The 10715-nt window shown below is 53.1% G+C and overlaps 1 protein-coding gene across 1 annotated transcript; it reads right to left on the reverse strand.

Moving 5' to 3' along the window:
• Positions 1-2674: 2674 nt before the first annotated feature.
• LOC135979113 (maestro heat-like repeat family member 5) lies at positions 2675-10434 on the reverse strand. Its single transcript, XM_065579677.1, has 8 exons — positions 10286-10434; positions 8353-8479; positions 7105-7295; positions 6048-6461; positions 5373-5516; positions 4810-4986; positions 3918-4073; positions 2675-2821 (listed from the first exon to the last, which is right to left on the reverse strand). The coding sequence occupies exons 4-8, from the start codon at positions 6279-6281 to the stop codon at positions 2675-2677; spliced, it is 858 nt and encodes a 285-aa protein (XP_065435749.1). The 5' UTR covers positions 6282-6461; positions 7105-7295; positions 8353-8479; positions 10286-10434.
• Between the last annotated feature and the right edge of the window lie 281 nt (positions 10435-10715).

Below are 10715 nucleotides of genomic sequence, written 5' to 3' on the forward strand. Positions count from 1 at the left end.
CCAACGACCAGAGTCCGTGCGGTCGCCCTCTCCGTCGGGGCTGTGTGGTCCAACGAACACAGTCCGTGCGGCCGCCCTCTCCATTGCGGCTGTGTGGTCCAACGACCACAGTCCGTGCGGCCGCCCTCTCCGTCGGGGCTGTGTGGTCCAACGACCACAGTCCATATGGCCGCCCGCTCCGTCGGGGCCGTCTGGCCCAATGACCAGAGTCCGTGCGGCCGCCCTCTCCGTCGGGACTGTGGGGTCCAACGACCACAGTCCGTGCGGCCGCCCGCTCCGTCGGGGCTGTGTGGCCCAACGACCAGAGTCCGTGCGGCCGCCCTCTCCGTCGGGGCTGTGTGGCCCAGAGACCAGAGTCCGTGCCGCTATCCTGTCTCTCATGCCTGTGTGGCCTTGAAGAAGTGAGGTTTTTACTCACGAAAGCTTATGCCCAAATAAATCTGTTAGTCTTTAAGGTGCCACCAGACTCCTTGTTGTTTTTCTACATAATTTTGTGTCATCTGCCAATATCCACCTCATTGTTCAGTCCCGGTTCCAAATATAAGAACATAAGAAAGGCCAAACTGGGTCAGACCAAAGGTCCATCTAGCCCAGTATCCTGTCTTCTGACAGTGGCCAATGCCAGGTGCCCCAGAGCGAATGAACAGACAGGTAATCATGTAGTGATCAATCCCCTGTCACCCATTCCCAGCTTCTGGCAAACAGAGGCTCGGGACACCAAAAAGTTGATAAGCGTCTGTTGGACGTACCATAGCAGGACAAAGAGGTCTTCTGTCTCGGTCACAGTTCCCTAGTCGAATGCAGAACCTGACACAAGATTTCCAAGCTTCTGCAGCCATTTGTAATATCTCCTGAGGATCCACCCTGTGGTCCTGTCAGATGTCAAAGGCACTTCCTGAAAAGCTGAAACAAAGAGGAAACGGGTTGAAAGCCCCATGGTGCTGATGTGACTGGTGCCTAGGAAATCTCCCCTTCAGATGGCCGTCGCCACATGCTATTAACTACCCAAGAGTCTGCGGGCACAGAAACAACAACTCTGCTACTCCCAAAATAGCCCTGGACAGAGAGGAGACCCCATTCTGTGCGTAACTTCCCCCTCCCCCAGGATACACACGTCCACACACATGTCCACACACTAAAACACAGGCAGGTGGGGGCAATTGTTCCTGGGACGTAACAAAAAAGTGTCAACAGCAGAGGTGTTAAATCATCAAACATTTATGCACAGATCCGCAAAGGAATTTAGACTGAAATCCTTTGTGGCCCTGTGCCTTCATTCCTTAAGAGGTCACAGGGAAAGATGTTTCCCATGTGCACTCAGGGGATTTCCTATGAGCTGATAACCAACCTCTGAGTGGTTCCCTGGCCTGCAATCACTCCATTACAGAGAGGGCAGGTGATGAATTTTTCCCTACAGAGGGTAATTGTCATCATCATCATCATGCTTAATAATAACAACAGCCCTTTTCAATTCTGCCCGGCCTTCCTTTAGAGACTTTCTGACCTTTCTGAAGACAGTCTCCCCACACAGCTCTAAGGCTACCTCTATGCTAGGAGCTAGGGATGGTTATCCCCTGCTCCCGTACACATCTTGTGGGACCTCGATGAAAGCTCGTGTGACCATCCTTCTTCTTTAAACGCTGTCCTTAGCCAGAGAGGGACACATTCAAACCTGTGTTCAGGCCTTGTGCTGCACCCCTGTACTTCCCACAGAGGCACAAACACACAGAGCTATTTCCTTACCTTCATACAGGCGGGAGATGCCATCTTCAGTCACGGTTTCAGACAACAAGTCGCAGTAATGGCGGATAGTTTTTCCTAGACATACAATGGATCTCATTACTTTTCAAATCCTTCGCTGAAAACTGCTAAAGGTGCAGCCATTCCCCCAAGACAGCCCTTGGGAAATTCAATACATTCCTTCCATCTGCTCACAAAGCACATAAAAGCATCTGATGCACAGAAGTTACTGAGAGGCTGATTTCCAAAGGAGATTGAATTCACATCATGCGGGTTTCCACCAGGCGCAGCCAAAGAGTTGTTGTGGGCAGGGGAAGTTGGTGCAATCAATACAGCTAAATTGCTCCCTTAATCTTGGAATACATGTTAATTCTGTCTCTCTCTCTCTCACACACACACACCAGAAGTCTAGAAAAGGGCTTTGAAGGAAGCAGTTCAAAAAAGATCAAGTGAATTTCTCTGCTTACCAATGAACAGGGCTGCAGAATGTCTTATTGTTGTCTGTGAGCTTTCCAGGTACTCTAAGGCCTGGAACAGGAATTTGGGGATGTGTCTCTCGTTGTTCTGCATCTAGGAGGGAAGAAGGAAGAAATGCGCAATATACAAATGACATGTTCTTCCCACAGCGAAGGGGCCAGGAAAGCCAAAGCACACAGCCAGGGCAAAGCAACAGCCAGTATGAGCCCATACACCATAGCAGCACCTCTCTGGAGTTACTAGTGTGTTCTCCAGAACCTCAGCTTTCATTTTAAAAGACACAAGTTTGGAGGTCTGACAGTTGTGGAGAAAAATTTGAAAAATGTGAAGGGATTGTAACTCATGCAGAAATGAACCAGCAGAGAGCCTGGAATAGAGTCCTGCCGCCCGACCGAAGCGGATGGGTACTCAGGGTGTGGGGTTAGAAAGGTCTCCCTCAAGTCACCATTCACCACTCTCAAGGCACAAGGAATCCACCTACCAAGCACTTCCAGACACACTTCAGGAGCTGCGAGGAGCCATCCCAGGCCATGCTGCGGAACAGCCTCTTCAAATGAGCCCACCTGAGAAACACTGCGCAGCGGAAGAGCGTCAGTTTACATCTCTGCAAGAGAAGGTGAGACCAAGAGGGTTCTCACTGAGAGAGGGATTGTCTGGGGGACATCGAACCTTCCCCTGTCCCTTTTCTCTCGCTTTTCCTGCTAGTGGAGATTCCTGTTATTTCTTCTACACAGGACTGTGCTCAGGAGAGGGAACTGAGACTTGGCTGGAGACAGCCAGAGCCGTCCTGTCTTTGGATGGTTTGGGGCGGTTGCCCAGGGCCCTCTGCTTTGGGGGGCCCCGCACTTCACGGGACGCAGGACCTGGGCTGTGCTGGGGCCAGCAGCAGTAGTCCCGGCCCGACTAAGTTATACCCCACCTCGCCAGCACCCAACGTCGCTCGGGAGAGGAGAGGGCAGGGGCTTGGGAGGAGGGGAGAAATAGGGGTGGGATGGGGGAGGAGCAGGGGTGGGAAAAGGTGGAGTGGGGGCTTGGAGGAAGGGGTGGAGTGGGGGTGGGAGGTGGACGGGGGGGGGGGTTGTCCCAGGCCCAGTGCCCCCCTATGGGTGGCCCTGGAAAGAGTCATAAGAGATCTCCACAACTCAGTCCTTCTATGCAAAGAAACTGTATGAGAGCGTGAGTCAGCTTTGGGATCCCAAAGAGTCGGACCAAAGAGGCACACGGATCAGGCTTCCCTCCACATCCCAGTTGGCCCAACGAAAGAAGGCAACGTCCGGTGAATGTTGGGAAGCGAGGACCTGCTGGAGAAGGTCTCTCAGGAGCTCCAGGGAAGAAGGCAGGGCAGCTGCACCCACTTTCCAGAAGGCTGTGGGCAGATACCAGCTCCCTGAACCGAAGGGCACTTACAGATTTATGCTCCCTTTTCTTTTGCTGCCTCTTGTTGGGAACCTTTGGATGCAGCAGTCCAAAGGCCTGAGGCCTGTCTTTGCAGTAGAGGGTCAGGACTCTTTCCCAGAAGAAGGCTTTTCTTCCAAATTGTGCTATGTGCTGTGGGGATGGATGAGGCCCTAGACTCCAGCATGAGTGAAGCAGGGAGGAGAAGACTCTGCTTGGGCAAGAGGCTCTGGCCATTAATGGAGTGGGGGCCCCAGGGGATTCTGGCTCTTTGCTTATAAGGAAATAAGGACGGTGGCACTTACCAGTGTCACACGCTCCTCCTGGTCTTCGAGATGCAGCAGCAGCGGGAGCAAGCAGTTGATCATTTCCTGCTGCACCAGGCCTTTGTCCGGGTCCTTCACCCTGCTCACCACCTTGCCAAGCAGTAAAATGGCAGCGGAGCGCACATTGCCCCTCTCCTGGCAATGACACACAGGGAGTGGGGAAGCCCGGTTAAACCCAGGCAGTATCAGAGCATAACGCGACAGAGTCATAATCCGCCCGCTGCTCCGGTTCCCCCTGTGTTAACTGACTTGGCTGGCGGGAGCAGTGAGGCCACCAGGCTAGCGCCATAGACAACTTGTGCAGAACAGGGCCTGAGACACTGTGCAGGGCAGTGCAGCCCCTTGGTGTCCCAGACGCAATTTCTGTCTGGAGAGCACCGAACCCTAGACCCCTAGAAGATTAGGGGAGGGGGTGGGAAGGCTGCTGGAGACTGGTCTGGGGAAGGGGAGAAGCAGCTGCTGGAGCCTTGCAGGGATGTGCTGCTACAAAACACAGCAGTTCTTTTGCTCTTCAGTTTCCCTGAGAGCCGGGCCATTCCCGACCCACCTCTTTCCTGCTGGGAATCTCCACCTCTTTGGGGGCTGGTGTTCTCCAGACAGCTGGTCATCTGCCCAGTGCCAGCCCCTCTCCCCCAGGCCAGGCTGCAGCAGGGGCTGGGAGCAGGGCGCTGAGGCTGAGGTTTGCCGAGAAGAGCTCTGACAGGGAGGTGGCGGAGCAGGAGATTCCCCACCCATGGCAGGGGCACTCCTAGGAGGCTCCATGGCAGGGCTGAGGGGCGGGAGGCAAGGGGATGGGGAGAGAGACACAAGGGCATCAGAGGCAGGTGGAGGGGGGGGTGAAATGGGCTTCTCCTGCGGTTCCAAGCCTTACGTCATCAATGAAGGGGCGAAGGCTGACTGCAATGTCCTGGGAGATGGAGCCAAGCCCCTCCCCGTCGAGGAGGTAGATGATGTCTCCAGCTTTATGCATGGCCTCCATGACACACACTCCATTCCTGTCATCGAACGTGTCCATGATCGCTGGCAGCTGGGCCCGTAACAATTGCACCTGCAGGAATGAAGAAGGCAGCTCATTACTATCCTGGGTGACAGCTTGGAGCACATGCTGGACCATCCCACTCCCACCTATGAGAAACCACGGCTGGCACAGCCCCCCAACGGGGCAGAAAGTCATTCTCCTCTCACTCAGTGCCAACTGCTCACTGTAACCTTTGTCTTTGCTCACCCCGCCTCCCCCATTGCATCACATCTGCAATCAGGGGTCAGCTCACGGGAGCAGGGACCATGTCATGCCTTGATTCGCTCAGTAACGCACCTCCAACATTTGAGTGCTGTGCGTTAAACAACAAGGCTTGTGTGGGGATCTCGCTCTCATTTCTGAGCTATTCGATAGACATCGGCTTCCTCGGTCCCCGGGCAATCCACGCCTCTCACCTTTGCTGGCTGGAGCACAACACTGCCAAGGCCTCGCAGACTGAGCCTACGTATGATGGGATTTTTGTCCTGGGTCCATTCCATGAGCTGCGCCTTGAGCTCTGATTTTGTCACTATCGTCTCAATGGAAGGACTCTGGAGCAACTGGAAAGAGCCAAATCAACATCCGGTTGAGGAGCAGAGGTCTTCCTGTGGGGTCTGTTCCCTGGACAGTCATCTTTACCAAATGGCCACTTACTCCCGTACAAAGTCTCTGGTGTGTAGGGAGCCAGTTGCTGCTCTTTCAGTTGGTTCATTCCCAGAAGTTAGACTAATGTATAAGTCACAAATAAACCCGCAGGAAAAGGGGAATCTCCAGGCCCCATTGAGTGCCATGGAACAACCCCTGGGGCAGAAGAAAAGCAGACCCCAAGAAAAGGTGAGGAGAGAAGCATGGCCTTGGGGCAGTGGTGAAACATCTCCTCTTGTCATATGATCCCATCTAGGCACATCCAGCCAGGGGCGATCTCACCCTGTCTCTCCCTCCCTCTCTCTGCCGTGCCCCACAGCCATCCATGTGTGGAGAGGAGCTAGCTGGCTGTAGGCTGCTGAGCTCCTGACAATGTGCCCCAGAGCTTACTGGCCTGAGCTGCTCTGCAGAAAGCCCACTTGTGCCTGTCAATTAATGAATCTCACCTCAGTGCAGAAAGTCATGGCGATATGTCTCTGCTCATCCTCCTTCTGACTCTGGACAATGGTGACGGCCTCTCTGAAAACTGCAGGGAGCTGAGGGTTCTCAAACTCGATCATGGCTCTGGAACATGGAACAGAAAGTCCCTTGTGGTTATCAAGGGGGAGAGAGAGTTCCTCACTAGTTGCTGGGCTGAGATGGCAGCTGGAACAGAGGAATATTTCACACGGAAATCCCATTGCCAAGAGAGACCCAATGAAGAGGAAACTTTGGGCTCCTACCTTGCAATTAGGCCAACCCCCTGCGAGTAGTAATATCGGGAGGATATCATGTCCCAACCCTGCTGTAACTGGATGCCGGCAAATTCCTTCCAGTATCCGGGCATGGAAAAAAGAGTCTTCACAGCCTCCACTGACGTGCTAAAGACAAAAAAATCCCAGTGTCAGGCAACGAGATCACCCCCAAGCATGGCAAATCTGCACAAGCCCTGGGACACACAGCATGGTCAGCAGTAGCTAGCGACCCCGAGGATAGATCCAGTGTGATATCATGGTGCTTCCCTTCCCAAGGGGCCCTGTCTACACTGCAGATTCATTGAGTTTGTAACCAGTTACTGACACTAGCTTCTTAAGATGGTTGGTGTCATCACTCAATACGGTTGAATACTTGATTCTTTACTGTGGCAGGTAACAGGACACAAGCGGGCATGTGCGGCCAGATCCTTAGTTGGTGTAAGCGAGCAAAGCTGTGTCAGTTTACAGCACCTGAGGTGGCCTCTGGCGCTCTGTGTTTCCACTGACGCTTTGGCAGGTGGCACATGGGGATGGATGCACAAACATGACTGCTGCCTGACTGTGGAGTGAAAGCAGCTGGCCTGTGGACGGAGTCAGATGAGCGAGTGTGACTCACAAGAACACACGGCTCTCAACCCTTTCCCCTCAAGAGAGACCTGCACCGAACTGAGCCTGGGCGAACTACAGCACCCGAACAAATGATGGCCATGAACAGAGCACACGTGTTTAGCAGAACAAATCTGTTCTTCCTTTTCCTTTCAGTCATTACCTTAGGGGGCTGAGGCAGCTGGACCCCTCCTCGGGGCTGGATGTCTCGCTGGCCCCGTAGGTCCCTGGCAAGCGCAGCTCCATCACATACTGCACTTGCCTGACGCAGAGGATGAGCATCTGGGGATACATTTCCAGGATGGCTTCTCGGTATCCCCACAGGAAAAGGACCTCGTAAATGGTCCTCATTGCCTGGAGGGGGGAAAGAATTTCAGTCAACTATCCCAATCTGCCACCTGCCCCCATTGCCATTCGCTATTGTCCTTTTCTCATGTCTCATTTCCTCCACAGGGTATTAGAAAAGAGGATTGGCTCCTGAGAGGGGAGGAGACATTTTGAGGCTCCAGAACCATCACCCATTCCTGGAACGAAAGCAGGATGGAGCCCTATGGAAAGATCAGAAGAGTCTGGATGACGTTATTCCCCGTTGTTTCTCTTAATGGTGCAGACCCTGTGCTTTGGCTTTCCAGCCATGACTGGACGGGCTGAAACCATCCTGAGGAGATCCGTTCGCATAGGCCCAGTGTTTCTGGCCAAGTCAAAAGTACTGGACATCTCATGATCCCATGCTGGGAAGCTCTCTAGTCACAGTTTACAGAGCCAAGAGACACCGAAACTGCAGCTGCTCACTAAAGGGCCATCTAGAGCAGAAGACAACTGAGCCAGGGGACCAGCAGATAAACCACTTCAGATCTGTAACTTTTACCTGGGGGAAACTTTCTTTACACGTCTTTGGTTTGCTAGGAGGTGGCCAGGACACACTAAGGCCTAGTCTGCACTACAGAGTTAGGTCAACGCAAGGCCGCTCACCCAGAATCACCCTAACTATGGAATTTCCTTCCCGTCGGCAGAACTGCCCCTCGGTTCCAAATTAATAACAATAATAATTAAAAATCTCTCCACGAGTGGCAGAGAGTCCAGGTTGATGCAGTTAGGTCGATGCAGTGTCAGTGTAGACACCGCGTCGCTTACGTCAACTGGCTTTCAGGAGCCTCCCCACCCTGACCGTACAATCAAGACAAGCGCTTCTGGCGAGGACGTGCACTGCCGACACGAGCAGCAAAGTGCAGACACACACAAGGGATGGAATTGCTGTGGCGGCTGTATGCCGAGGTAAGTTAGGTCGACTTCATTGTGTAGTGGAGCCATGGCCTGAAGCTAAGAAGGGGTGAAGCTCCCGCGCACACACAGATGCACCATCCTCCCTGCGGTGGCGGGTTGGCAAAGTGACATCTCAAATCTCACTTACAGCCAGAGACACATTGCCGCTCTTCTCCTCCCGGCGTCTCTGCTGGAGCTTGTCCAGCAGCTGCTGCAGCACCTCCCTGGTGAGCTGTGGTTCTTCACCCAAGGCCTTCCACAGCTCAATGGCACATCTGCAAATTCAGAAACAGAAGTCTGACCTTCCCTGCTTGGCCACCTCTTGCCCTCCCCAGGGAGAGACTTGGCGTGTAGGCAGGAAAGGCATCTCTCAGAGGACACACCGATTGGTGCAGAGAGGCTGAGGCAGGGCAAGTCCCTTCAGAGAACGTTGTATTTATTCCTTTCACCTAATGGGCTATTGTTCCTGAAGCTACAACCGCTGTTTCCAAGACAGTGACCATGTACTGACCACAGAGTGACCACCAAACTGTGACCCCCAGACTGTGCAAAATTCTGCTCTGTTACGCTAGGGTCAGTCCCGAGGAACTTGCCTGACCTCACTGGAGTTACTCTGGCTATTTGGGGGTGTAACTGAGACCCAGCGTTTGGCCAAGTGTCTCTTAACAGCTCAATCCTACTGCAGTGTGGTGGGCGGGGTCAGACACTGAATCAGAACATGCCCTGATAGGAGAGGACTCAGGAGTTTGGAAGGGGAGATTGTACTGCCCAGTGGGACAGAGATGGAAGGAAACTAGTACTGAAATCCCCCTCCTCTCTTCTCTCCATTCTTGCTGATCTAAGCACTGCTGGTCCTCGCAGGCATCTGCAGAGGAAGACTGCAGATGGATCCAAAAAACTCCAGTCATTGGACTTCCAAGTTTGGTGAGGAAGGTCGGACATGGTGGTCAAGCCCTGGGGACATTGCGAATTAGGTTGGACAAATCAAGAGTAAATGGCCTGGATTTGAGATCTTCAGGAAGCTTGGCTGAAATTCTGTGCCAACGCTGCCGAGTTTCTATAGCTTCTGAGCACAGACCCTGGAAAGCACTGTGGCTGTTTCAAGGAATTCAAACCTGAAAGGTTTACAAATCAAACATTCAAATCAATATGAAAACCAGCACTGTATTCCTCTGGTAACTGCATTGGGTAAGAAAGTCAATTTCTTTCGTGCTGCTCTTCAATTTGCTCTCCCATGTGACACAGATTTGTTTGTGGTCAGTGCAGAACTGCACTGCAGAGGATGCCGAGGAAAGCCGGCGTTTTGACCTCTGGCTAGGGTCCAGTTGGGTTTCACGGCCCCTAGGCACATGGGGATTGTGTTATAAACACCTCAGCTGGATGACTCTGCAAAGTCATCGGCAATAACCAGCAGGACTCAGATGAAAAGAGGCACTCACTCCGCTCAGAGCCATTATTCCCGGCTGTCTGCAGACTCAGGCAGGCTGCACTGCATTTACGCTCAGGTCATGTGTGGATGATTTTTTTTTTGTTGCAACAATAAGGGCTGGAAATTTGTGTCTTAAGAGATTTATCTCTGCTGTACAGCTCCATAAGGATGAGTGCATTTTCTCAGCACTTCCTCAGCCATGGAATAACTAGGGATCTGACTACAGGTAACAATCCTGCACTGGTCCCCAGGGGACAGACAGATGGGCCTCATGGGCCTTTCCCATCTCTGCCCTCTCTCACGCAATAGGGAGCAGCCAGACCTCATGACCCAGGGATGTGGAGTGAGCCCCAAGTCATTTATTGGCCCTGTACTGGATCAGAGAGCAAGTGGAGTGACCCATCGAAATCAGGACAATGCTGGAATTCTCCAGAAAACTGGCACGTCTCCATCCTGGGGAGTGCAGGAGGAGGGGTTGGCTCCTCAGTGGCTGTGCCTGGGCATGTCCTCTTAGTGAGAATGGACAGCTCTCTTCACCGCAGGAAACTCCCTCCAACTGTGTGAGCCTGACAGACCCTTCCCGGACGGTGGCCTGTCAGTAGGAGCAGGAAGAGAAATAATGGCCCGAGGTGATAACAGAGCAGCTCCCTACCTGTCCGATGACAGCGTGTGCGCCACACAGCTCAGAACCACATCCTGGGGGTGGGAGCGAGCCAGCAAGGCTGTGGCCCTCAGCGCTGCTTTTCTGGCTCTGGGATCACAGACGTCGTCTAGCCACATTAAGATCCTTCCAACAACATCTCCAACCTGGAAGAAAGCCAGAAAGTTGAGGGATGGATTTATCAATGAGTGACCTCCTCCCAGGTAACCCCATCTGGCAGCCCTGCAAACTGCCTCTCACCTCACTTTCCCATCTCTACTCCTCCATAATCTCAAGAAAGAGGCTTTGACAAGTACAGGAACCCCAGTCTTCCTGAGGTCTGGTTTAGCACCTTAGGCTCAGAAACACACACAAAAGCCTTCCCCAAAACCTGACCGTGGGCACAGCTCAAACTCCCCTGATGTCCCAGGGCCTTCCCTGC

Source organism: Chrysemys picta, unplaced genomic scaffold (genome assembly GCF_011386835.1).
Source record: "Chrysemys picta bellii isolate R12L10 unplaced genomic scaffold, ASM1138683v2 scaf660, whole genome shotgun sequence".
In the NCBI taxonomy this organism is placed as follows: Eukaryota; Metazoa; Chordata; order Testudines; family Emydidae; genus Chrysemys; species Chrysemys picta.